The following is a 27,974-nucleotide window of genomic DNA, read 5'->3' on the forward strand; positions in this document are numbered from 1 at the left end:
ATGGCGGTTTGTCGACGTGTTCAGCTGCCCCTGCTGGTAATGTCTTTGTCTTTATACGCATATAGCATTCAAGGACTTAAATCACAGAGCAATGGAAATTTTCCTCCACCGGCTTTTGGTATTAACCATCCTTTAAGAGTTGGAGCGCCAAACCCTGGAAATAACGGTGGTGCTCCAGCGGCCTCGCAGCCCAGGAGGGCGACCGGTTGGAAGCTGTCCGAAGAGGAGGCCTGCCGGGAGGACCTGACCCGGCTTTGTCCGAAACACACCTGGAACAACAATTTGGCTGTGCTGGAATGCCTACAAGACAGAAAGGAGGTGAGGAATCCAGGCAGTCTGTAACATGATTTGGGCGTGCCTCATGTCTTGCAAAAATTATACAAATAGCTAGCAAACACAATAACTCTTACAATTTAAACATACAATATACAGTTACTTTGATTGGTCCTGTGGCGTTCTCAGCTGAGCTTAGTTAGATAACTGTACATTTTATATCATTTTTAAATCACTGCAACATCATGTGTGGCATTAATTGGACCAACGTTATGAGACGGATCCACGAAATGTTAGCCTCATCTTTAAAACTGCGTTCGCTCCAGTCCAACTGGCGCAGCTGCAGCCTGTGGACCGACTCGCCAGCCTCGAAGCGAGCTAACTTACTCTGCTCTCCTTACAACAGCTTACTACTTAGTTATTTCAGCATTTTTCTGGTGAACCGTGAACCGGAACGCCACATCTGCTCTGAGCGTTAAGTTAGGTGGTTAGACAGTTGGTTGAAATTGTCCGTGCCAGTGTTGTTGATAGTGTTTGGACATCAGTGAACTAGAAAATTAAACTTGCATTTTTTAAAGGTGTTTGCCTTCTTAGAATTGTAACTGCAGTTTGTTTAGATAACTAACCCCATATATAATTTGGTTATCTGAAACTGCTGAGGTAATCTCGACAGTGATGCACAAATTTGTTGGCTAGGCGCAGTGTCAGACATTCTTTAGTTAAACGTATATTGTAGTCACATGGTGTGAGCTTTATGTCGTTTGTTTGGGCAACTGCCCTCTTGTTACTGTGACACTCTGTCTTCATATCCATTCATTTCTACTGTGACCATATACATTCTACTCTGTTCACTGGTGAAAGAATTTTTTTTCTCCTCAGCTGCCCCCCTGGGCATATTAGTGAAACAGAAGGCTCCCTGAATGACTTTGTGGTGCATTGAGTGATTGCACACCCCCTTTTCTCAGATTATTCTCCTGTCCTCCTCTTGTTTTTAAAGTCTCCTGACCTAGCTGAGTTACATCTGCTCTGTGTGTTACTTGGGGCTCTGATTGTGGGTGAGAGGAAAGGGCTTGCTTGTGTTTCTCACTGCTTGTTCTTCCTGTGGTCTCCAGTGTGTTGTCTTGGTTCTGGCCAAAAGCATTTCCTTAAGTGGCATTGTAAGTTTGTCTGTCTGTGGGCATGGAAAGAAATGGATGGAATTTTTTTTTTTTATCTTTCGTGGCTGAAGAGGAATCTTTCCCTCATTTGCCTCTGAACCACTTTCCCTTGGACTCTCTGTCTGTTTGTCTCTCACCAAAGAAGTTTTATTTTCATCTCTTCTGCAGCCTGATTTGGCGATCACGTTTGTTTTTGTAAGACAAACCTAAGGAGGGAAGTCTAGTCTAAGTCTGTCCAACCCATTATGGTCACAAGTTTAAACTCACATGGGTGTAAAACCAGCCTGTTTCACCAAAATGACACAGCATCTCCACCCCCACCCCCCAGTAATTCAGTGGGTCATGCTGCTCATTAGTACGGAAACAAGGGCTTTCTCTTGACCCTGGGATAACTGATTTCTGCACCAAAGGGACTTCTTCAGATGGAAGTCTGTCAGAAAGAGGGTTATTATGAGTGCTGATGAGCCCTGCGCCCATTTAGTGAGTCCAATTTATCTTTCAACACTGCCTTACAATTAGATGTGCCTTTCATCTTAAAACAGTCTTATAAGAGCCCAGTCGTTCTTTTGTTCTTAAACTTAGAAATGTGAGATTACGTTGATCATCCTCTTGTGAAGTTTAAGTGTGTTCCTCTTCTCCTTCTCTCTCTGTTGTTAAGGCTCAGACTGCACAGGATCAGTTTTTGTGTTCACAGCAGTCTTGCTTAGATGACTAAAATGAGTATATCTTTTTTTTAAATACTTCAGGTAGGCTGCCTTTCCACTGTGCTTTTGGTGTGTTTTGCTTAGCACTGGATGGCTAAATCTGTAGTGATGAGCAATAAACATTTTGTTGCAGTTTGTTGTCGGTTTGTGGGTGTGTATGAATTTGCTGTGAAAATCTTCACCCTAGACCAGGGTCAACTGACATATCTGGGTGTTACTTTGTAACACATTCAACAACAGAGAGTTAATATCACTGACAACATGGAAAAAACAACAGCTCTGCAGAAGTGTGCAGTTTTTCATCAGTTTTTTTTTTCTTCGTTTTAGCTATTGATGCAGGCTTTTACAGTTGGTGGACTCTTAATAAACTGACTAGTGGTTTTTTTGCTACATGACCCTTAGTAAATAATTCTTGGTATAATTACTTTGCTCAAGCTCTGTAACAGCTGTGGCCTTCATAAGAGGGAAATGGTGCCCATAAATCTTCCCTTCTTATTTCCCCAAGGCAGGACCCTCCATCCCCACAGACTCCATGTCCATGGTAGGCTCAGCTGCAGCATGTCACTGTCTTTCACTTTCATTTGCATTTTTAGCAGGTTCCACTATGAGTAGGACCGCGTAGAGGGATTGCTGTAAACAAAGCTCTGAGCGTGACTGATGCAGAGAGGAGCTCCTGAAGGACAGCCTGGTTTTGATGAGTGTCTCGCCCCGATGTAGAGTGTGAGAGGGACAGACAAAGATAAGCTTGTGAGAAAAAAAAAAAATTAAAATGGCTTAGTTTTTAGTCAGTGGCTGATGTAGTTTGAAGAGAAGCGGTGCGACGTTTAAGTGTGGAAACACTGCTGTCGAAACAGCTAAGCCCGTCTGATGGTTCGCAGTTCTTGCCTTTTTGGATTAGTAAGAGGTGTGGACCCTAGAATCTGACCTCTTTCTCATGGTTTAAACTGCACAGCACAGCTTGTCCTTTATGTGCTGGATGTGGTAGTGTTGTTATTGCCAGGTTTGCCTGCCTGCATGTGTAATCCTGTTAGTTATTGTGGCAGAGTCACTGTGCTGCTATAATGCATTTGAGATGAAGTGGAACTGACCTGTGCCACTCTGACTTGAGCTCTGGGTTGGCTTAATGTGCTTGCTTGTGGCAGAGGAAGATGACGATGTGTCATCATTCTGGGCTTGCAGTACGGATAGCTCCTTGTGCAGCCTGACGTCTGACTGGTGAAGGCCCTAAGGACCATGTTATCTGCAGAGCACCTCGTGTTGGAGAAGAAGGATAACAACAGGGCTGTAGATTTTATCTTGCCAAAGGGTTGCAGCCTAACCAAATGGTGCAAACCACTGTTCTTTTGAAGCTTGGACAAAGTCACTTTCAACACCATTGGTCAGAAGCGCTTTCCTGGGTGTTTATTGTTTAAGAGATTACTTTGTAACATGCCTCAATGTTTTATTAACAGGAGTGCGGAGCAAAGTTGAGTACACGGCCTCTGAACTGGCATAAAATGGACATTAGGATATTCAGGTAGCTGTTACTAGAGTGTGCTTCCCGCTAAGACACAGAGAGAAAATGAATAGAAAAACAGCTCAGACGTCTTACAGTTCCTTTTAAGTGTCAGTCTTTGCTAATGAGAAACATAAAAGCTTTATGTGACAACAAAGAGCTTGTATCTGTTGAGCTGTTTGGATTATGAACAGGTGTAAAATCTGGATTGTAGTGAATGATTTATAGTAACCTGGTGACAGGGAGATGAGTTTAGTTGCTTGAGTTATTCATGGCCTGAAATGTCATTTCTGACAACCTGGAAGAGATCACAGCTTACAGATGTGAATGTCTTCCTGCTTACACCAAAATGAATTCTAAAGAGCTGTCTAATATGCGTGAGTGCAGCCACAGGATCCGTTCTCGTGATGACAGGATTCCTTTGAGTGCAGAGGTGTTATAGTTGGAACCTATTTTTATCTGTTATTGCTTGCTTTTGTTTCACGTTCTCACTCCCACAGAAGTGTTATTTTAATTTTGTTGTTTGAGTAAGCTACTGAAGTCTACAGGTACTTGAAGGAATAGCCGACGCTGGGTTTGTTCAAATGTTGTGCCCATAAGATTTTTGAATGTCTGCAAGTTTATAATTACAGGAAACACTAGGATTGTGGGGACAGGTTTTAGCCTAAATGTGAAGGTGATGGATTAACATGGAGAACTTGGTTAACTCACTTGTAAGACTATTGCATACATGTCTAGATAAATTGGTAGCGTGCTCTCTTAATTGAGTCTGGCCAAATAAACTTCAGAGAAAGCTCTTCTGTCAACCTGACAGAAACAAATCTAAATGTTCACACTGGAGAAGGGGGGCATCCAGCCCAGAGACATTTGCTTTAGGCCTAGTTATCTTCTGACATTTGGACCATTTACCACATGACATGGGCGCCCTCGTAGCTAGCATTGTCATGCAAAAGGGATGATCTTATCTACAAATGGTGATCAGAGCACTGAAAAATCATGACCATGGGCGAAGGAATCCTGAATATGCAAGTTATGAACAAGGAAAACAGCATGTTCTGGTAGTTAGATAAGAAAAAGAGTGTGTATTTTTTTCTGGAAATAAATGACTGTTTTTGGACATCTGTAATCTATTTAACAACGTGGTCATTGTCTCACAAGTGTGAATGCATGATGGAGTCACACCCCTTTAAGTCAATCAAGTTTCAATGTCGCCATTTCAGACAGAGCACAGGGTAGAATATCTGAACACTGGAAATACAGTCACACTTTTAATATCTTTACTGTCCTCTTGTCACAGGGTTTCATCCTTGCACTCAAGGATGAATAGTATTATGAAGCCTGTCTGTGCTCTGCTCTTTCTCAAACTGAAAATCCATCTTAATATCTGCAGACAACGGCTAAACCTTATGAAGACAGAGTGAGTTACCATAAAAAAAAAAACTGTTGTGCTGTTTTGGAAGACCTGCGCTATGTTGCAATTAAAAGATATGCCTCGATTCAGCTCTCTCTTTTGCCCTGTTACTAAAGATATTTTGTCCTTAGATTGCTTCCATCTGAGATGTAACTCAGTCTATCAGTACTTCTCATTATCCTCTCAACCCATATCTTGTGCAACACTAATTCTTTCACAGATTTGTTTAACTTTGAAATAGCTCTTCTCTTCTGAAAGTTACAGGCTTAATGAACAAACCAATATGTGAAATTGGTTGTGACAAATCTATGAGACAGCATCTGGTCCATAAGGAGTTGGTTGAGAAACAGCGGCTCATAATTTGAATTAGCCTAATTTGATGTCCCTGTAGTTTGTGTGGTGAAGGATACAGAGATATCTCATACTATGACAGGATATGATGGCTTCATCCTTAGATCTGCCACCTGTGATGAGGACATGTTCCTTGGGGGTGGATAAAAAAAAAAAAAACTTGAGTACTGTTAACTTTCAAAGTGCTCTTACAAACATTGAAGTTTTAATAACAGTTCCTGGATATGTTGACACCCAGACCAGAACTGAAATGTCATACACGTTTTGTCTCATTAGAAAAATATAATGGGTAAATCAGAATCCTATTAAAAAAAATCAGATATCCATTGTAGCTTGTATTGTTTTGCATATTAAAAAACACAGGTATTGTTGGAAACTTCTGGATAAGTATGCTCTGGCCGATTCAGCTCCCTTAGCCAGGAGGAGTGATCACCGTGGAGTCAGATTTTTGACCTCGACACTAGAACGGACTTTTAATTAGAGCTGGGAGTGTAAAAGTGGACAGAAGTGTTACCGTCCCTCATTGTAGTGGAGATAGAGATCCTCAGAGTACAACTAACCTAAATGGTGTTTTGGTTTGTTTTTCTTTTGGGAGGATCTAACAATTACGTCTCTATGGGACGAATATTCTGTTTCCTCAGCAATGACAAAGAAAATGCTCAGCAGAGACATCACATCATCTCTCCCAGCAGCACTATGACTTTTCCCAGCCTGCATTGATCAGGCCTCTTCCCCCTGTCCTTGTGCCATGGCTACTCTTCTGTATGAAGTCAGAATGACTTCAGTCATGATCAGATATATCTTGGCTTCTGCCTCTGAGTGCAATCTCCGTCTGGTTTTCTCTGCTTTCTCTTCTGTAGAGTAGATATCAGTGTCATGCTCCTCTTTACTCGGACTGTGGGAGAAACAAACCTGTCTTTTGCTAACATGTGTAAGGTTTGACTGAAACCTTTATTGAAATGCAGTGTTATAAGTCACGTAATTGTATCTGAAGTGGAAAGTCCAATCTTCCAGCTGTATGCTTCAGTGCATCAAACAGGAGTCTAGTCTTATTCCTGACTCTCTTTTCTTGTATTATTCACACCTTTGCTACATACACATAGTTGCCAATTTGTTGGTTTTCTGGTGAGCAGAACAGTATGGGCGTGAAAAACCCACCGTCCTTTCCCTGTGTAGCTCATTGTTTGGTAATGGTATAGGCAGCCAAAGCATGCCAGTGGCAGACAAAACAATTTTGTGTTGTGAAGAGGTCAGACAAGTTTATTTGCTGTAACGGAGTGCTGGGCTTGCATTCTTCATTCTCAGTTTACAGACGGCAGATAGCTGTGCTGATGCCTCCACATGTTTTCATGCCTTTATGCGGTTAGGGACAATACCAGGACCTCAATCTCGGCCCTAATATGGCAACTATAGGCTACATGGAGACACAGCAGCAGCTGAGAGAAACTGCAGAGGAAATAAAACAATATTGGAGTCTGTTCATTTAGAAATGCCGTTGTCATGATCATCAGTCGTGCATTTGTCTGTTTGTTAAATGCTCTCTGACAGCAGCAGCATGTTAAAACGACTGACAGGAGTGAACGGTCCACCAAGGTAGTAAATGAATCGAGCAGATGTCGATATTGCATGTATTGTCGAGGTGCTGTTTTTATGTCTGCATCTGTTTCTCTGTATCTGTTGTGTTTGTCATTTCAAAATCACAGGGGTATTATTTGCCTGTACTCTGTCTTCATTCCAAGTCTTTGTATTTCTTTAACTGCCACCTCTTATCTGCTTTCATTAATGCTGTCTCTCGCACCCACTCTTTATTGAATTTGGTCTGTATGCTGTCATAGCTCCACATACACAAGGACCTTGCTAATGAAGGAGTTACTGAGTTATGAGAGGCATGTGGGTAACTTACATTAAGTAACTTACATTAAGAAAGCAAGACCATTTAAACAATGGAAAAAGCACTTGGTGAGTGCGGCAGAAAATGAGAGAATGCACGGCTTGGTCTGTATTTCAGCAACAGACGCTGACACTTCAGCCACATAGATGTACAAGTCCTCCTTCTGTTTGTGTTTCTTGGTTTGCCACAAGGAATTAACTGGTCGCCCGGGATGTGTATGGGGAAAATTCACAGCGATGTAAAACAAAGAGAGAAGAGAGAGAATCCTTTTTTCTGCTGAGCAGCTGTGGACGGACTTTTGGCCTTTCGTCTGAGTGTACTGTGAAACCTGTCCCGTCTAAGGTGTCCCCGCGTAAGTCTGTGCTGGCATGGGGAGCAGCACTCACCGTCTGCTGGAGGTGTGCCCGCCCACACTAACAGATGGTACTAGCTCAGAAGGATCTAGAAACCTGCGTAATATTATTCTTCCTGAGGGAATAAGCAACTTTTCTGTACATCATACTTTAATGGCATGACAATATGCCACTGCTGTCCCTTGGCTCTTCAGTGTTTTGCAGTTCTCTGTAAAATGTTCTATAACATGCTACATCAGACAGGTCAGTGGTGGTGGATCCTCAGCTGTTTGGCATCGCATGTGTATGACCTTTCTGCAAGGCATAATCATCAATGTAATCATTGATTAAACTCAGTAGTCACTGGCAGTTAGGGGAAACTAGGATTAAACAGGAGTCAGGAAGCAGAAGGCTAAGACGGTCATTAAAAGCTTTGATGAATTTGATTTCCCTGTACTCAGTCCTCCTGTAGGGAATCTTAAGTTGGTGGACTGAAAATGATATATGGTATCATACATGCATGGTATATGATTTGCACAAGGTGTCAATTCTATATTTCTTGTCAGCTCACGCTTGTAGACCTAACTGTTTATCTTCTCTGCCCTTTGTGTAGTACCTAGTGGCAGTCGTGTGACTAAGCTCTTGAGAATGGCGGTTAGGATCTGAAGCATGACAGAGGACAGTGAACTCTACACTGGCCAAGGTCCCATCATTATAGTCCTAGTCATTGTTAAGGGAGGAGTCTGGGACAAGTTAGATGTTAGAAACTGTTTTTACTGAATATATTGTGATTTCTATGTGATCAGCGTGGAACGAGTTAGCTGTATGTTTTACACATGAAATTATAATTACATTAAGTAATGCCACTGCTCATCTATCTCATACAAGTCATTTGCGATCAGTCTGAGATGGTGGGTGTTGAAAATCACTTGTCTGTGTGATGATAGATCAGACAAACCTTTTGTATAGTTGTGAGGCCTCAGTTCAGCTCCAGTTTTCCGTTTGTAAAATGTAAAAGGAATTCAGGTCCACGTTTTTTTTGCCTATCTGCTCATGCAGATTCTCTTATTAATGTCTATGGTTAACGCATGTTTTGACTCGCAAGCTGAGTCATTGTATCTGTGGTGGATGTGGGGTGGATACTAAAAGCAGAAATATCTGTAGAGCTATTTTAGCATATGACCCGAGCTCTGAAGACTACATCTGTGCCAGCAGCTGTCTGTAGTTAAGCTCCACTGAACTTCAAAATGAATGGGGAGGATTGCATTTCAGTAGGATGCGAAGTATATTGGCTGTAAATATATCTGTATACATCTATATTTTAGTACCATTCATACAGGGACTGTCTCGAGAGTCTTCAGAAAGATAATCTGAATAATCTGTTTGCAAAACTTCCTGCTTGGCAGTATCCAGTTTAATAGTTGACTCAGTGAATCTTGATTCGAACTGAATCTTTTGTGCTGTGAGATATTGGTGTAGTCTAAATCAGGTAACAACAAAGCACAAAGGACTTACTGTTGCCACAGTGGTTTGCCAGGATCACATAGACCGCAAACTGTTTTTCTCCATAGGAAGTTTGTTTGAGAAGGGTGTAGCAAAACCCTGGAGCTTTCTGAACAGGGATTTAGTTGGCTGACTGTCAGTGGTTTCATGACTGAAGACGATTCCTTTGCTTCGTTTATGATCATCATTTGAACTTGGCAATATTTTAAGCACGAAGGCTAAAACACTGGTCACCATCTTTGAAGGCCTGTGGCTCGTGCATATATCAGTTAAGTGGGGTGATGTGCTCTCCTTGACCTGCTGCATTTTGTGTGTGTGTGTGTGTGTGTGTGGAAGCGTGCGTGCGTGCGTGGACGTGAATGCACAAGCTCATGTTTATGCAGGAGGTTAAGCTTTAGGACAGTTGAATTGTGGTGTACTGAGGTAAAGAAACCTGTATGAGACTGGGGTAATGGAATGTAAGATCTGCTCAGCCAGAGCTGTAGTTTATCACATTTACACCCAAAATCTTCCTCGTCATCTCTGGTCACCTTCCCCATTACTTCAGGTCTTTTTTTTTTTTTTTTTTTAACACTACCCTCAAATGCTTCTTTTTCTAGATCTTCATTAACAGAGATCAGGGCATTATTTAAGCAGATTTCTTCAAAGGCTATTGTTGGTCATTTTCATTTTTCTGCAACAAATGAAGGAGGTTAATCTGTGCTCTTTCATGGCTGAGTGGCGCCCTGTGATATGAGCTCTGGAAAAACTGGACATGGGTGTGGTTGCTATGCTGGTATGGCAGTCTGTTATTGGCAGCCTGACGTGTTCTATTTGAAGTGCGTCTGCATCTGGCAGGGCTCAATTTTTCCCCATTTGAGGTACCAGGAGTCTGTTTGGCTTTTGAGACTGCTGGTTTTAATGATATATTATACTTAATGAAAACCTCTTCATGTTTCCTTGCCTTACAGTTCTATAACCTTGCATTTTTCCCCCTTCTCTGTGTACCTCAAGTAGTTGACTGGCTCTTATGTTTTAACCTTGTGCAAGTAGTATTGGTTTTGACCACTTTCATATGTCTCCCTTTTCACGGCTCTATAGCTGTGTGTAAATTCGTTGAAAGATCTTATGTGTGACTCACACTGTATTTCTTATTCGGCGTGACCTTGTGTCTTCGCCGTGTTCACTCAGTCTCAGGCTGCAGATGTATTTAATTGCTTGTGAATCACTCTGAGATCTGCTGGCTGTATTTGCACATACACATACCAACCGCGCCGAGCTTCCTGCGTGAATGATTCTGGCAGTAATTTCGTGCGAGACAAGTTTGCTGCGATGAGATCAATTAAACACCGAGGATAATTTGTCCTCCTCTTCTCCTCACATGGAGACAGTTTGCGTCATCCCATATTTCATATGGAGGTTACAGTGTCTGTTTTCCCCTGCACACTTGTGTTCTCAGGTGCATGCATGTGGCAAGCCTGAAAGACATAAGAGATGCTAATTATCTTAAACCGCGGGATGATTTAGTTCAGATTCTGCTGCATAGCATCCGACGTTGGGAAGATCGGCGATATTGGTATGTCTTCCATTACTATGGTTTCATTGGAGTGCTCTCCTGGTCAGTGCGGTGTATTGTTTACAGAAAGCCATTAAGCTTCCACATTTTGCATTGTTACCCATAAGCAGCGTATCCACCATCTCTGCTACGTGATGAGTCATTCATTGCTTGTATAATGGATACATAAGGGTGATGTAACTACTCATAGAGTGCTCAGTAAGGGACTGAGGGGCGTTTGTTTCCGGCTGCCCCTCAAATGTCTCCTAAATGTCTGTTGCATCAAACCTGTCTTAGTTTGTTTGTGAGGGAAGTATGTGAAACAGAAAGAAAAAGTGAACTATGCTCACATCAGTGAGATTTGAAACTTGAGGACTGAAGAGGATATCTTTTTGTGTTTTTCTTCCTTTTTTATTTTACATAATCTGTTCATATTAGGTTTATGTCTGTTATTGACCTTTGATTTGAATTGATTAGAAGTGTACAGCTTTATGTGTCAAAACCATGAGCGTGGTTGTTTGGGCTTGGAGTATAGCTACACATTGAAGTGTGCATGCCTGCTTCTCTCTGTTTGTGTGTGTGTCTCTCTCTCTCCCTCCCTCTCTCCCTCTCCCCTCTCTTTCTCTCTGTCTCTCAATCTCACTCTTTTGTTTCATGTCTGCAGAGATAGAACTTTTCTTTCGATTTTACGATTCCTTAACAGAGACCTTCAAATACCTGATGTGTGTCTCTCTTCTCTCTCTTTGTTTCAGGAAACAAAAATATCTGCTGACTGCAACCATGTAAGTACTCCAGTTCTTTCCTTTCATTTTACCTGAACATCAACGTCTGCTCCCAGCAGTACCGCTTGTCCACCTGTACTGACAGTCTCCTGACCTCAGGCACTGACAGGAAAAGATGAGAGATGAGACAGTGACTGGCACACACCCCACCACATATTTGATCCCCCGACCTTGTCTTTCCTCATGATGTAGTGTCAGGGGATGGACTGTGAGGTAATGAATAAGAGTCCTTTCCAAGACATAAAGAGTCAGGCTGTATCGTGAGCCAGTGTAATTCATCTGTGGGGAAAAGATGGTCAAACAGTGTACAAGTAACATTCTGGCTTACTAATGTTTTTACTGTGAACCTCAGCAGCGTCTAATGCTAATCTATCTGGGCTTTTAAGCTCTCTTGCAGCGTGCTCGGTGATGTGCAGTGATTGGTAATGGGATTCTGCGGGGATGATGGTTGTGAGTCATCCTCTTCAGTCCTCTGTTTTTCCTTTTGGGATTCTGGTCTGTTGAATATTTCTGGATGTGTTGAGGGCTTATTTGAGCTCAGAGAAGACCATTATTCACTAAGCAGTGGTATTAATAAAAGTCTCTCATTCAATAAACAGTTGGTTCTTAGAGAGGTCATTCGTAAGACTGCTCAGAGTTATTCGTAGTCTGGGTTTCAGTCTTTGACGAGTGAGAATAAGGTAAGAGAACTGGACGTCCTCTGCGTCCCCTGTTTGTCTGGCTTTTTATTCTCCCTGTAGTGTGATAAGACTAGCTGAATATCGTCACCACGTCTTGATGACGGCCAGGGAGTGTGTTTTTTTTTTTTTTTCCCCCAAAATGAAAAAAACAAAACAAAACAAAAACCAGACTGTGCTGCTTGCTCATAAAGCACAGACTTTGTGACAGATGTTTTAGTCATGTGTGTTCTCAGTACCAGCATACACTTTAAAAAGATAGATATAGAGAGTGACTGTGATAAGAGTGTATGAACATGAAGATTTCAGGTGGCACTAACATTCATAGTCACAAGATTACTTTCTCTAACCACAATAAACCAGCTAAAGGACATGCAAACTATCATGCAATCCCCCTTTTCTGATTCATTCTTTCATTCTTTTTATTTTTTATTCATAAATGCTCACTTCCAACCTGCCCAAGGACTCTTGGACTGTCTAGGGACAGACTAATTATAGTGCTTTAAACTGCCTCATTAGCATACTCTACATATGTCTCACATATGTCTTATCAGCACTCAAGCATCACCAGCTCAGTGCTGTTCTCACTCTCCTTGTGATTGTCCTTTTCTGTCTGTTTCTTCCAGCTGCTGTGGAACTACAAACTGAACCTAACGACAGATCCCAAGTTTGAGTCGGTGGCAGAGGAAGTCTGTCGAAATACCATCTCAGGGGTTAGTATTTTGTGCAAGCACTACATCTCAAAGGAATGTCGAGTTTATAGGTCAGAGGTTATGGTTATGTGTGTGTTGGTTTTAAAGGTGTGGAGGGGGCAGTGGGATAAGGGGAAATGCCCTTATAAAGTGTGGGTTTAATGGTTTGATGATTACGTAATGTCACACTCCTCCTTATGATGCTCGTCTCTGAGGAATGAAAGAGTGCTCATGCTTTCATCACATCTTTGGCACTGATGTTGTCTGTCTCACTGCCCTTCCCTGTACGGAGTCCTGGGGGCTAAAATGTTGCTCAGGGCCTGTACAAGCCCTCTCTCTCTCACACACACACACACACACACACCAGGATTCCTCAGGCCATGTCACTTGTCACATACAAGAAACACCACGTGCTGGGAGAGGGAAACACTCCGATGAAGCACCACGATACACACTCCTGCGATCAGACGGAGCCAAGAGACATATGCGGAGCTGTGTACGAGAGAGAAAAGAGAGAAGGAGTGTGGGAGTGGACAGTGACACCCAGAAAAACAATCTCTCCTCCACAGAGAGATTAGCAGAGAAACTGAAGCTGTAAAGAGGCCTATCTTGAAGGCAAGGAGCCAGTAGACTGTTCAATAAACCAGCGTAACTATCTGTCAGCCCTGCCATTAGTCTCCCTTTGTGTACGGGACAGCGCAGGCAATGTTGTTGATAGCTAACAGTGATGTGTATGTTTGGCTGCCTCTCACAATGATGCTAATAGAAAGAGACTGTGGGGGTTACTGAGCACATAAAGTCTGCTTCTGACAGAGAGTGTTATTTAACAAAAATCAAACAAAGATGGTCGTGATTTAAAGCAAGAATTCCCTTCACTGAATGGTTCTACTCCTGCCAGTGTTATTGTGATAGCTGCCCCTTTCATATCACCTTTCTCATTATTTATTACTTCACGTGGGCATTACACGACATGTAAGGTATTACAGGGCCAGTTCAGAAAGGAGACAGGACAATGTGGAACAGACTTTGTAAATACAGACTTTGTAAATTACTTCATGCAGTGCCCTTTTTCTTCACTGCATGTTGAATACTAGCTGAGTTACGTATGCTGTGTGCACCGTCTCTGCACTGCATCTAATTCATTCATAAGAAGCTGTTCTGGAGAAATAACATTGTTTTTCTCGACAGATCAAAGAATGTGCAGATGAGGAGAGAGGCAAAGGTTATCTGGTGTCCTGCTTAGTGGATCACCGTGGCAACATCACGGAGAACCAGTGCTACCAGTACATCACTAAGATGACAAGCATTATCTTCAGTGACTACCGCCTCATCTGTGGCTTTATGGACAAGTGCAGAGAGGACATCAACCTGCAGCACTGTGGGAGTATCACCACGAGAGAGAAAGTAAGATTCCATCTGCACCAGTCTGTGTCATTTATTACCGATCTCACCGTACTGAAATCATCTGCCTCAACAGCTGCTCTGCTCGGCTGTAAACGAGATGGAATTTAGCATTTACTTACTGTTCCGTCCCTTATGTTTGTAGGGATGTTAAGTGTAATTCAGAGCTGAATCCTTAAGGTACAGTTGCCAGCAGTAAAATCTCTGTAATTACAACAAACTTTTTGCCCCCTCCCCCCCAACGCTAAATGACAGATAAGATGTTTTACAAATGTAGACATTCATGGTTCCCCTCCAGAGTACCATGTTACATGGCTAGCTTGAAGAACATGTAATTTTCATCATTAATTCATTCAGTCCTTCATATTTATCAGTTCTGTGTACATAGCTTGAGTTCTTTGTGTGCGACAAGGGAGGTATAGGGTATCAAAATGTATTTAAGATATCCCCAGACGTTCGTCCTGTGAAGAAAATCGAAAAACTGGCTTTATAATTCTTTTTTTTTTTTTTTTGGACATTCTTTCTGGGCTGTGGCTATGAGATTTTAAGCCCTGTGGTTTTGTCTCAGTTCAGTTTCTCTCTCTGCTATGTTGGGTGTTCCATCTTTCTCATTGCGTTGTGTTTTGGGTGGGAGACCTGTCTGATGTAGATGGAAGACTGGTTCTTGTGTAGTGATTGAATAGCCTAGTGCTTTTACTGGAAGGCTATCTGTGTCAATAGGATAAGAGAGGCTGAGTCAAACACCCTTGCATCCTCCTACACAGATCACAGATATGCTGTGGTAGAAAAATCCAGCGTGTCTTCACAGTGACACAGACTGAACATGCTCTGTACTGTTTGGAGCACATAATGTCTTATTACCAGAAAATGAATTTGACCCGTTGTTAGCTAAAAATAAACGGAAAAAAGAAAGAAAAAGAGATGAAAATGTAAGTGTGAAATAAAGATCAATGAGGTTGAAATAAAGCTGACATTAGTGGAGTAAAGGAAGATAATGATAAGGTAACCGTAGTAAGGACAAACGCAATCACTCACATTTTCTCCAGATTAACTGTAGAGATGAGCAGAATTATTATTTATATGCTTGATATGGTTTTCTCAGTACTACTTCTGAGACATCATGTGAGGGCCATGTTGTTGATGGCCTCCCTGTATTCTATATTATAGACTATAGACTAAGCACTTTTGTTTGGTCTATGATTGCAGTTTTGTTTCTGTAACACTGTCACGAAATATCAATTTGTGGAAGTTGCTGGACAATCATTTTTTTTTGGCTCTTGTCCCGCAAAAGCGTAGGCTAGTGGGTATTTGATAATTAGTAGCTGAGTGCATTTATTGCTCTTAACAAGCACTGATCAGTGGGTCCTAAAGACTGGAATTCATAAACACTGCTTTGTATCATGGTAGAAAACTGGATTGTCCTTTACAGATTTAAAAATTGTCCCTGGAGACTTTTGAGCGACAGTCTTCTAATGTTGAACAAAACTGCTGTTCTCATTTGTGTTCGTTTGCTTTATTGATAAGACTATAGAGAGGTTCTCTCTCTCTCTCTTTTTCCCTCTCTTTCTCTCTCCCTCTCCTTTTCAGGATTTACACTCTCAGGGTGAGGTGATTGCTTGTCTGGAGAGGGCATTAGTGAGGGAGGCGGAGCAACAGGACAAGACTCATCCAATCAGAGACGACTGCAAGAAGTCCATTATGCGAGTGGCTGAGTTGTCTGCTGACGACTTCCACTTAGATCGCTACCTCTACTTTTCCTGTCGAGACGATCGTGAACGCTTCTGTGAAAATGTAAAGCATACAACCCCCCCCCCCCCCATCCCCAGTTTCTAGGTTTTCTTTTAATTTTTCATGTTCTCTTTACTCTGGATTTCTGCATCGATCTTACATTAATCTCCTTTTGTCAGTCCTTCCACCAGTGTTTTTTTTCTCTAATCTATCTTAGGTTACTCTTCTTTGGTTCTTTTTCAAGCGTAGTTGTTGGTCTGCCTTGTCTCCCTTTCTCTTCCTTTATAAATCATTTGCTCATTCTACTTCCTGCTCTGTGTGTCTGTGTGTGTGCATCTCTGCATGTTTGAGTTTGTGTGCATATTTGTGTGTGTGTGTGTGTGTGTGTGTCTGGCGTCACGGGGAGTTGAGAGAGAGGATTGACAGCTCCTCCTCGGGCACTGTGAAAGAGAGACTGACACCAGGATGACAGAATTAGAAGACAGTGTGTGTGGGTGCTCATATGTGACATGTCTTGTGTGTTCCTGTGGACCGCCAGAAAGACTCTTTACACAAACCTGGTGGTTTTCTTAAAAGTATTGGCCAATTGGAAAATTCACTGTGGGTAAACTTTGCTTTTTGCAGACCCAGGTTGGAGAGGGAAGGGTCTACAAGTGTCTGTTTAACCACAAGTTTGAGGAGGCTATGTCTGAAAAGGTATGTAAACTGCCCATCAAACCATTGCCCTGAATATATTCAGACTAAATGGATTTATCTAGGATCTAATGAAGCATTGCACTGAAGTATTGTTTTTAACCCAGAAAATATGTGTCTGATTTATATGACATGCCATGTGTTTGTAGGATCAGTTTTTCATATAAAGAGAAAAAGCAATACTCTGTCTACTGACAGGCTTGGGTTACTTAACAACTACATACACAGCTGGAAAAAACCCACAGGAATGTTTGCGGCCAGAGACTCACTGTTTGTGTTTGAGTGTTTAGCTGTGTGTGTGTCTGTGTGTCTATGTGTGTAGTTTTGTGTATCTGTGTCTGTGTGTGTGCCTGTGTGTCTCAGTATCACAAATAAGCATCTTTCGTGTCCACAGTGCAGAGACGCCCTAACTACCAGGCAGAAGTTGATTGCTCAGGACTATAAGGTCAGTTACTCTCTGGCCAAAGCCTGTAAGACAGACCTGAGGAAATACCGCTGTAATTTGGACACCAACATGCCTCGCGCCAGAGAGGCCAGACTCTCATATCTACTGCTCTGCCTGGAATCTGCAGTGCACAGAGGTGTGTGTGGGTGGGCGAGATTTAATGATCTACTGACGTATCTTTACCAGCGACTACATGGACTGTCTTGGTTAATGACTGTGTGTGTGTGTGTGTTTGTGTGTCTCTGTGTGTCTGTGTGCAGGGCGTACAGTCAGCGGTGACTGTCAGGGGGAGATGTTAGACTACAGGCGGATGCTGATGGAGGATTTCTCTCTGAGTCCTGAGATTGTGCTGCACTGCCGGGGCGAGATTGAGGCTCACTGCTCCGGCCTGCACCGTAAAGGACGCACCCTCCACTGCCTCATGAGAGTGGGCCGTGGAGACAAAGGCACAGTGGATAGCCTCTGTCAGAGCGCAGTAAGCACACGCTAAAAACCACCGGAGAACAAAATGAACACAATCACTGAATAAGCTCACATGTCTCTTAAACCTCTTGATTTACACATTACAGATTTGCCATGTAAGGTTTGAGCTACAGGTTTAATGACCTATGTTTTGTAGCTAGTTTTAATCTTATACATCTCACTCATGTCCTTATACCACACGTTTGTGTTCAGTGGTACTGTGTGTGTCCCGTAGCTTCAGACACTCATCCAGTCTGCAGACCCTGGGGCTGATTATCGGATTGACCGAGCTTTGAATGAGGCCTGTGAGTCTGTCATCCAGACTGCCTGCAAACACATTCGAAATGGAGACCCCATGTGAGTAATCACAAACCTTCTGTTGTGTATGTTTGCGTGTGTGTGTACGTGAGAGAGAGAGAGCAAGTGAGAGAACGTATACCATAATCCTAGTATAGTTCTATTACTTACATATTAATGGCAGAGTGGACTGGTCCACAATTAGTTCAGTAGATTGTGTTTTTGTGGCTTTGTACAGAGATGGACTACTGTGAATTCCTTAGTCAAACATTTTCAGAGAAACAGAAAAATTTCAGAATCCCTCAACCAGGTAGTTAAAGAAGACAGGTAATGTGATCTAGACTTGTGACAGACTTGAGGAGGTTGTGTTGAAGGCAAGATGCTAAGCGGTGTGTGTGTGTGTGTGTGTGTTACAAACTTATTGCCTGTGTGCTACATGTCCACTTCACATGTTCTCTCGGTAAGGGAGGAACATGAAAGAAGAGGTCATAATCAGCTATACCCTTTGATGAGTCCACCTGTTACAGTTATCCTTTTATCTTTTTCCCTGTGTCTGCATAGGATCCTCTCCTGTCTGATGGAGCACCTGTACACTGAGAAGATGGTGGAGGACTGTGAGCACAGACTGCTGGAGTTACAGTACTTCATCTCCAGAGACTGGAAGTGAGTGAAAGACACTGATTTTGATTTACATATATATGTTCTGACACATTGCTTCATTCATGAAATCCATCCTCATGGCATAGCAGGAACCAAAATTGTAAAATATAGATATGGAAAGGAAAGAAAAGAAGAACTCTTGAGTGGTAAGAATGGGGAATTTTAGTATGTAGAGGTTACTGAAACCCCGACGCATATCGATTGGCTGGTTACTCCTCCACTGTGACTGATTAATGTCTGTGACCTCTGTGTAGGGCTTCAGGTTTATGCTTCACATTTGAGACCTTTTCCAAGACCTCTCCCATCATTTTAGCATGAGGAGCATTACTCTGCTTTCCACGTAAAGCCTATGGAAAGAGTCTTTCCACTGCCCCTAACATAATTCACAGCCCATTATGCCTAAGTACTTTTTAATTGGCAGGCTTAGAGGCCACAGTTGAGTATAATTGGCTATTGTGAATGACTGCCCACTCTAACTGCTCTAACTAGTATTGTGACAGGTACATCTGCAGCCACTTCAATATCAGTGACATTGTGAAGCTGTTTCCAGGCAACTATTTAAATTTTGTTTGGCTGTTTCGCCACACATAGTGTACTCCATCCCCTGCCCAGTACAACCACAAACCCATCCCTGTTTGCTGCACAGTTTGTGGCCAGTACAATGCCTGCGTTTGATTCTAAATCTCTGTATGTTTCACAGACTGGATCCCGTCCTGTACCGTAAGTGCCAAAACGACGCGTCGAGGCTGTGCCACACACACGGCTGGAACGAGACCAGTGAGATGATGCCACCAGGTGCCGTGTTCTCCTGCCTCTATCGCCATGCCTACCGCACAGAGGAGCAGGGCAGAAGGGTGAGTTTCCTCTCTTATACAGGCCTCCGGGTCATTGTCCTAATCTTCATCTGCTTTTCCAGATTTGTCATGCATTATAGTATGTGAGAGACTATTTTTTTCTGTATTATCTGTCCATTTTTTATGTTTCTGTTTTTATTTTGTATAACAGTGAATTGATGATAAAGGTTAAGTTAGTGGCGGTTACATTTGCAGTATAGCATTGTAACATAGAAGGGACAAGGAATTATACATTTAAACTTTTGTTTTCAAATCTGTGTAAAACCCACCTAGTGTTCAAAGTGAAGCTGAATAGGTTACAAAGAGAAGATAGTGATAGTTTATCTAATTGTGTTTTGAATTCAACAGCTTGATCCAGAGGAATATGTAAGTGTTTTTTAAGCTGCTATGCTGGGAAATGTACATGATCATGATGTCCAGGATGGTGGTGTTTTTTTGATTTGCAGCACAAACAACCCCAAAAATTCTGAAATGTAATATGGAAGAGTTTGCCCGTCATGTGATTATTTTACAGTAATTACAGAAAATTGTAAAATACAATTGTGTGTAATTCGCTTGCCAAAATGATAATTACGATGAGACGTAATTATGATGATTTTCTGCTATTATAACAATAAACTCAATGAAGAGGCTTTAGAGGTCAGAGATGGCGAGACTTTGTGCGTGTGTGCGTGTGCGTGCGTGCGTGTGCGTGCGTGCGTGTGTGTGTGTGTGTGTGTGTGTGTGTGTGTGTGTGTGTCTGCATGCTGACTAACTGTACTCTTTTGTTTTGTAGCTTACTCGGGACTGTAAGGTAGAGGTTCAGAGGATCCTTCACCAGAGAGCACTGGATGTGAAGCTGGACCCTGAGCTGCAGAAACGCTGTATGACTGACCTGGGCAAGTGGTGCACTGAGAAGACCGAGACTGGGCAGGTAAGAGTAAACAGAGCTGACAGAGAGGCAGATCCAGAAAACAGGGCCAGTGGGGTCAGAGAACACATGATGGGGTCACATGTGCAAGTTCACGACAGTTGGATGAATTGGGGACACGACTGTTGACCCAACACCGTCATGTTCTTTATCAGTTCGCTTCAGTAAGAAAGGCAACATGTTCTCTGGGGTTTTTTTTTCTTTCTCCTTGAAATAAATCTTTTACTGATGAGCTCTCTTCTCTCTGTCTCAGGGGCTTGAGTGTCTCCAAGACCATCTGGATGATTTGGTGTCTGACTGCAGAGATGTGGTTGGCAACCTGACTGAACTGGAATCTGAGGTACACACAGAGAGCAGCTGGATAGGACACCTAGCAGTTGCATATTCAGATATACGAGAGCATAACTGGTCAAATGACAGAGACACCACATCTCTCCTGAGAGAGAGAACCTGAACGTGGCTAGCTCATTTCAAAAGCAAAAGATTTGGTAGCGTGTAGTCTGGGCTAAGATGTTTTGTTTTTTTGTTGATTTTTTTTTAATTTTTAATCTTTGTGTGTCTTTCTACTCTGTGTTTGACAGGACATACAAATTGAGGCCTTGCTGATCCGAGCTTGTGACCCAGTCATCCAGTCACATTGCCATGTGAGTGTCAGCCTGACTTCTCTTGAAATGCTGTCACCTCATTTTACCTTAGCTGTCCTTATCTCTGGTCTTACCTTAGATAATAATACTACTACTACTACTACGACTAATAATAATAATACACCTGTGTGTGTCACTTTCAGTGTGTAACTGTGTTCTGTCATACGTTTGACTTAGATTTGATCTAATTGTGCTCATCACCAGTTAATTCTCTCTATCCAACCGTGCAGTGGTAATATGGGAAAATGTTTCAGTCTAGCAGTTTTTCCTGACTGTATCTCTGTTTTGACCATACACTCTGAATACAGGGCTCTATTTTTTCAGACAGAGGGTGTCTCTTTGGTTACGCTTTTTTTCCCCCCATCTTTCATGCTCTCTTTTCCCATCAGGATGTGGCTGATAATCAGATAGACACAGGGGACCTGATGGAGTGCTTGGTGCAAAATAAGCACCAGAAGGAGATGAACGAAAAGTGTTCTGTGGGCGTTACACACTTCCAGCTGGTACGTTGCCAGGGCAAAGGCCCTGTGAACTCATTCTCATCCCTGAACTCTGTTAACCCCCCCCCATAGGTGGATCAGTCTTCCATGGTTGGTTGATTTTGTTGCTGCGGTGATTTTCTGATGTGATGTAGTGTGACGGGGGAACGAGTTGACATGATTGGTTGTGATACAAGTCGCTTGAGGCGTGTGTGTGTGTGTGTGTCTTTATTTGTTTGTGACTGTGACTTAGCATAGCCCTCTATGTGTGCACGTGTTTCCAAATCTTTGTTTGACCAGTTGATACTTCTTTTTCATGGAGAGCATCATCTGGCAGTGAATTTAATAAAAAAATTATACTTCTCGCCACTCTGCCTGTTTCACAGATTCAAATGAAAGACTTCAGATTCTCTTACAAGTTCAAGATGGCTTGCAAGGAGGATGTCCTCAAGCTGTGTCCCAACATTAAGAAGAAGTAAGCGCCCTCCTCTCCCTGATCATAAGTATTCAGAATCTTCATACAAGGTTGTGATGTGCAGAGATTCAGAATAACCTTACATGGGCATTTTCTACTTTAGATACTCTGCCCTTTGTGCTCCTGGTGGGTTAGACATTAGTACCATGTTAGGACTTGGTAATAGGTTATCATGCCTGCCCTGCTCTTAGTCCTGTCCTGCATGCGCTGATGGCCTGCAAGCCACTTTTCCATTTGCTGACTATGTATGATTTGATTTGCCTCTTAAATTCATCATTACTCAGATGCTTCTTCCCCAAATAAGATTTCTCCCCTGTCCTCTGTTTTCACACTCCCTCTCTTTGTCTGTCTGTCTGTCTCTCTCTCTCTCTCTCTCTGGGTAATAGGGTGGATGTGGTGATCTGTTTAAGCACCACAGTGAGGAATGACACTCTACAGGATGTGAAGGAGCAGCGGGTGTCTCTGAAGTGTCGTAAGCAGTTGAGGGTAGAGGAGCTGGAGATGGTGAGCATCTAGTCTTTCAGAACATCAGAACTAAATTCTGAAGAAAAAAAAAAAAACTCCTATATTTTGATAGATTGCCTTCTCCAGATCTAGATGAGGAAGACACTTAGATCAACACAGTGATGTACAATGTCAGTTTACCACATCTCATCCAGTGGTGAAGTGTACATGTGTTCGAGTGTGTGTTTGCCAGGTTAAGGTTATTGGGTTATTGTGTAAATAGGCTATTGTGTAAATGGGTATTCTTTCTTTTGTCTCGCATTTGCAGCACTCAGTATTGCTGTCCTGTGGCACAGATCTCAAACACCTACTCTCTCAAAATCCTTTCACATCCTTCCTGCTCTTTCACTTTCCGTCCTTGTAATTGTGCCTCTCTTTCAGTCCGAGGACATTCGTCTGGAGCCTGATGTGTTTGAGGCGTGTAGAAAGGACATCAACAAGCATTGTTCCACAGTTACATTTGGCAACGCCCAGGTAAAGCTGTGCTAACTTTGTTCACTTTGCACCCAACTGTTTCATCAAGGCAGTGTCTGTACTAGTGTATAGAAATGTTTCCCAAGAACATGGCCTTCTCTTTCTTGAAATATGGTAGGAAATTGGAAGGCATTCTTGTGCAAGACTAGACCATACATTAAAGTCTTCTATGACTAATGTTTCTGTCGGTTCCATTTGTGCTTTATGCTCCTGTGCTGCGTTTTTTATATCTCTTGCTTGCCCGTTCTTCCGGTTCCTCTCCTTCCCTCTCCCTCTCCTCTACATGTCCGCTCAGGTCATCGAGTGTTTAAAGGAAAAGAAAAAGCAGCTCACCACAGTGTGTCACCAGAGAGTGTTTAAGCTGCAAGAGAATGAGATGATGGATCCTGAACTGGACTACCAGCTCATGAGGGTCTGCAAACAGATGATCAAGGTCAGTGTCTGAGAAGTGTTGATGTCCTCATCCATCTTCTTCTTCTTCCACAGACTCACACTCTCAGCCTTTACCATGTTTACTATAAGGGATTTCAGCGTTATTAGATAAAATACTAAGCCACTGTGACTTTTCACCCAGCATTTCAGTCATGAGATATCCGCTCCTGTAACTAGAATTTAAACTCTCTCTCTCTCTCTCTCTCTCTCTCTCCCTCTTGTCTGTCCTCCTTGTCGTCTTTTCTGAATCCCTGTCTCAGCGTTTCTGCTCAGACTCTGATGCCAAGAACTTTCTGCAGTGTCTGAAGCAGAACAAGAACAGTGAGCTGATGGATCCTAAATGCAAACAGATGATTACAAAGAGACAGATCACTCAGAACACAGGTCCACAGCACTTACCTGTCTCTCCAAGTACAGATATGCTACACACAGTAGACCTTGCCCCTGAGGTCAAGAGTATGTGCTTACATTTCTCTCTATTATTCAGACTACAGATTGAACCCGGTGTTGCGGAAGTCCTGTAAGGCAGATATCCCAAAGTTTTGTCAGAACATCCTCAATAAAGCTAGCGACGACAGTGAACTAGAGGGCCAGGTCATATCTTGCCTCAAACTGAAATACGCAGACCAGGTATGTCAGAAAAGGAATATTCAGATCGCACACGCATGTGCATGTACTTACTCAGCAATAGCAAAAATGATTGTGCAATCTACTTTAAGGAAATGTTTGTTAATGTTAAATGAATATGAACACATCAGTCATTGTATATTTGTGTGAAGCGCCTGTCTCCAGACTGTGAGGACCAGATAAGGGTAATTCTACAGGAGTCTGCTTTGGACTATAGACTGGACCCTCAGCTCCAGATTCACTGCAGTGAGGAGGTGAGTCCACTCTAACACTTCAGCCCAAAGAAAGCACATGCGTACACATCAGTACTCCAGCTTAAACACACTCACACATACACATACACACACACACACGCTCTCACACTCACAGAACACATACAGTTGCTGGTGGATTTCGTCAGTCTCTGGGGAAATAATACAGAAAAGAGTAGAAATTTAATTAGCACTCAAATAATAATGTTGGCAAATGTGTGCTGAAATAATAGAGGCAGAGAACTCATCTCAGATGATGAACTACAGCCTTCAGAATCCTCTTCTTTAAGACTCAGCCCTGTTTAGAGGGCATAATCCATTCTAAGTCTTCTCTCTAGCAGTAAGGTAGACCCATGGTGACTACTTTTCAAATCCACTCCAAATCTCTGATCAGACTCAGCTGGTCTCTAATACAGAATGTGGGGGTATGTAAAGTATGTCGGATTTGTGCTGTGTAATTGTTACGTGACCAAAGTTCTCACTACCTTGTCTCGTTCATTCGTGCGTTCACTTTTAGATCATCCTCCTGCTCTCTCGCACTTTCTCCACTTCTCTCAGACTTGCCTCCGTTTAATCGCAGCTTGTACTGTCATGCACACCTAGACACTTGCAATCAGCCTGATGGCCTTGCTGATGGGGCCCGGTGCTGTAGATCAGGCTCCGAGATGAACGTTTGGACAGGCTCCAGCTGAATATCGTTTGCGTTAAGTGGGGTTGGGGAGTGCAGCACATGCACGGCAGTGAAACGTTGTGCCTCGAGAGCCCTTTATTTATGGAGCCCATGAGCCCTGGCCCCACCACAGTGATCAAGCCTAAATGATGAGAATCATCCTCTTTATGGGCCAGTAAAGAAAACGGACCTTGGCTGTCATTTGTAGGGAACGGCATAAAATGAAAGAAATAGGGGGTTACTTGTGTGAACTTGAGGCTTCAGCACAACTTTTGCACTATCTTTACATTTCTGTGTGTGTGTGTGTGTGTGTGTGTGTAGATTACACAGCTGTGTGCAGAGGAGGCTGCTGCTCAGGAGCAAACAGGCCAAGTGGAAGAGTGTCTAAAGGGCAACTTGCTGAAACTCAAACAGGAACCCTGCAAGAAGGTACAAAACTTGTCTCCCACATCCCTCTTACTTTTACCAGCACACAGTGCTGTACAACTTGTGAGTTGAATTACTAAGATTTACTAACTCTCATTTTCACTACATAGTTTTTACATTCTAATGTGCATTCATGGCTTATAATTTTTTCAAATCTCCAAATTAAATAAGTTGTAATTATTTGGTTAAAAAAGAATTTTGCATAGACTGTTTTACAAACAGACTGCAAATATGAACCTGTATAGCTCTACTGCACCATCGAGTTTTGTTTTAGAATCTCTTATGATACACGCCCAACTTTTGCATAATCATTTGCAAATCTTTGTTTCTCCTTATTTTCCCCGAGAGTCACTTTAAACAACTTGTTTTTTTTTCCCCTCCCAGAAGCAAATTTCCCTTTGTACTGACATTGTTAACTTCACCACTAGAGGACACTGTTAGTAAAACTGCGTAGTATAATATAATGTCTTATGAACTCGTTTCAACCAAATGCCCTTCAAACCAATACTCTTTTCAATTTTAATGGGAGTGCTCTTTTAATTTTCAATATTAATTGGTGTAAAAAGAAAGAAAGAATGAAAAAATCAGACATAAGCGCACTCTGATTCAAAATATCTGTAGTCCTTGTGCTTATTTAGTTATGCCTCTAGACCTGAGGTACTTGGCAATATTTCATTTAAGTAGTAGCCTTCTTCTCTTAAATTCTCTAAGCCATAAACTGCCTGTTTTGAGCACAGCAGGAGTGTACTTGAACACTTCAATTTGTCTTACCGTTCCCTATGATGTAATTTACCCTCTCTCCCACTCTTGTTGTGTAGGAGGTGCTTAATATGCTGAAGGAAAGTAAAGCAGATATTTTTGTGGACCCAGTCTTGCACACAGCTTGCGCACTGGACCTGAAGCACCATTGTGCGGCCATCACGCCAGGGCGAGGCAGACGTGAGTATAGCCTTCTCCCTTCCTTGCCAAAACCTTATAGAGGGCTAGAACAGTATCCACTTCAAAACAATATTTTATTTTAATGAGTCACTGCTCCAGTATATCATGAGTTGGTGCTTTGTGGGATAATGACTTTTGTTGTTGGCTCCGTCTGTGTCTGTCTATGACATTTAGAGATGTCTTGCCTGATGGAGGCTCTTCAGGACAAACGTGTGCGTCTCCAACCTGAATGTAAGAAGAGACTGCAGGATCGCATCGAAATGTGGAGCTATGCAGCTAAGGTACGCATGCTTACTCGCCAACACGCAGTCCCCTGTGTTATTTTGGAGTGTTTTGTGTCTGACTGTCCACGTGACTCTCCTGCAGGTGGCCCCAGCTGATGGTTTCTCAGATCTGGCCAAGCAAGTGCTGACATCACCCTCCAAAAACTACATCCTGTTTATGATTGCACTCAGCGTATGTGTTCTTTTCCTCATCGGGATACTGTGTGGCCGCATTACCAAGCGGGTGACCAGAGACCTGAAGGACAGGTAGAAGTAGGAACTGGGCAACTGCATATCAGACCCTCTGTCAAAAATGCTTAGACCCTCCTGCACACTTCCTCCCTCCTTGGCTTGGCTTCCAGTTCAGACCACAATGTTGTTCCCACCTGCCCAGTTCACACTTTGGATGCTGTCAGCCAAGCATCAGTGGGCCAGTGCCATTTTGGGACCCACCTGCACCTAGCCCTGCTGCTTCTACCCTAGAATATGACCATTCAAATCCTAATACCCTACACTCTCAGACAGGCCTCGTCCATGCCAAGTGCTGAGGGACCTTCTGAGACCTATCCGTGGTCGTCCTTCTCCTCTCATAATGAATATCAACAAGAGTCTGTTCATGAACAAACTGCTTTTTTTTTTTTTTTTTTTACTGGTTTCCTCTGCTAGAGGCATTGGTTTTTTTTCTTTTCTTATCTTTTTTTTTTTTTGAGCTTACATTGTCTTGATTTTTGCTGCAACTCAGTACTGATGACATTTTCCATGGCTTTGTTCTAACCGTTTCAGGCTGTGATGACAACTTTATTGACAGTATTGTGCTTAGCCAGTAGCACTCCAGGCGTAAGGATTCACTTTTATATTCAGGGGTGTCCTCTCATGGGACATCGCCACTGGGAATGCAGCTAGAGCTCTTATAATGTGCGTTTAATGTTCGTGTGTGCGTGTGTGTGTATGTGTGTGTGTGTGTGTGTGTGTGTGTGTGTGTGTGTGTGTGCGTGCGTGCGTTTGTTTTAATCACTTTTTGGTATTTGGGATTAATTGATATTGTTTGAGATGCAAATGTTTTTCTAGGCTGCTGCCAGGAGACTGCTTTTGGGGTTGAGAATGACTCACCAGATGAGCTATAAAAGCTATGGAAAATAAATTGACCAGCAGAGTAAGACAAGGACTTCAACCTAAATTGCATGAATAAGATCATTATGCTGAACATAGAGGTTGACTGACTTTGTCAAAGAGCAGTTGTGCTGTAAAGTTGACTGATATTTTTTCCACGTCACTGTACTGGTTCATTAGTTGTTGTAATAAATGGGATTTTGTCAGAGTCATTGTGACAGCTCCTTGTCTAACTTCTGCATGTTTGAGCAAAAGTTGCTTCAGCAGAAGTATGACCCCAGGTGTGTTAGAGATTCAGAGTCACAGACAGGGGTCATAATGAATCAGCAGAGTACTGAACGGAGAGATGATCACATTTGATATCTTGTCTTAGTATGTGAGGGGCAGTTTGTTACTCCTTAAAAGAACTAAAAGACTGCAAATAAAGG

The 27,974-nt window shown here is 42.5% G+C and overlaps 1 protein-coding gene across 1 annotated transcript; it reads left to right on the top strand.

The window, feature by feature from the left end:
* LOC115805195 (Golgi apparatus protein 1-like) lies at positions 1 to 26,714 on the top strand. The gene is made up of 26 exons (XM_030765704.1): positions 1 to 318; positions 11,404 to 11,433; positions 12,737 to 12,823; positions 13,991 to 14,206; positions 15,791 to 15,994; positions 16,556 to 16,627; positions 17,019 to 17,205; positions 17,330 to 17,544; positions 17,767 to 17,888; positions 18,390 to 18,491; positions 19,189 to 19,372; positions 20,118 to 20,255; positions 20,506 to 20,592; positions 20,834 to 20,896; positions 21,286 to 21,399; positions 21,762 to 21,850; positions 22,237 to 22,354; positions 22,736 to 22,828; positions 23,124 to 23,261; positions 23,521 to 23,644; positions 23,748 to 23,890; positions 24,040 to 24,141; positions 25,130 to 25,237; positions 26,053 to 26,173; positions 26,348 to 26,454; positions 26,540 to 26,714. Exons 1-26 carry the CDS (start codon positions 1 to 3, stop codon positions 26,705 to 26,707), a joined length of 3,450 nt encoding a protein of 1,149 aa, XP_030621564.1. The 3' UTR covers positions 26,708 to 26,714.
* The last annotated feature ends 1,260 nt before the right edge of the window (positions 26,715 to 27,974 follow it).

The sequence above is a fragment of the Chanos chanos genome, chromosome 2, assembly GCF_902362185.1.
Source record: "Chanos chanos chromosome 2, fChaCha1.1, whole genome shotgun sequence".
NCBI classification, from domain to species: domain Eukaryota; kingdom Metazoa; phylum Chordata; class Actinopteri; order Gonorynchiformes; family Chanidae; genus Chanos; species Chanos chanos.

Excerpts from the sequence above, each read along its gene's own strand:
- LOC115805195 (XM_030765704.1), top strand. The coding sequence starts at position 1 with ATGGCGGTTTGTCGACGTGTTCAGCTGCCCCTGCTGGTAATGTCTTTG. Across the intron at positions 12,824-13,990 it reads GTCGAAATACCATCTCAGGG|ATCAAAGAATGTGCAGATGA; the intron begins GTTAGTATTTTG and ends TTTTCTCGACAG. Across the intron at positions 14,207-15,790 it reads GTATCACCACGAGAGAGAAA|GATTTACACTCTCAGGGTGA; the intron begins GTAAGATTCCAT and ends TCTCCTTTTCAG.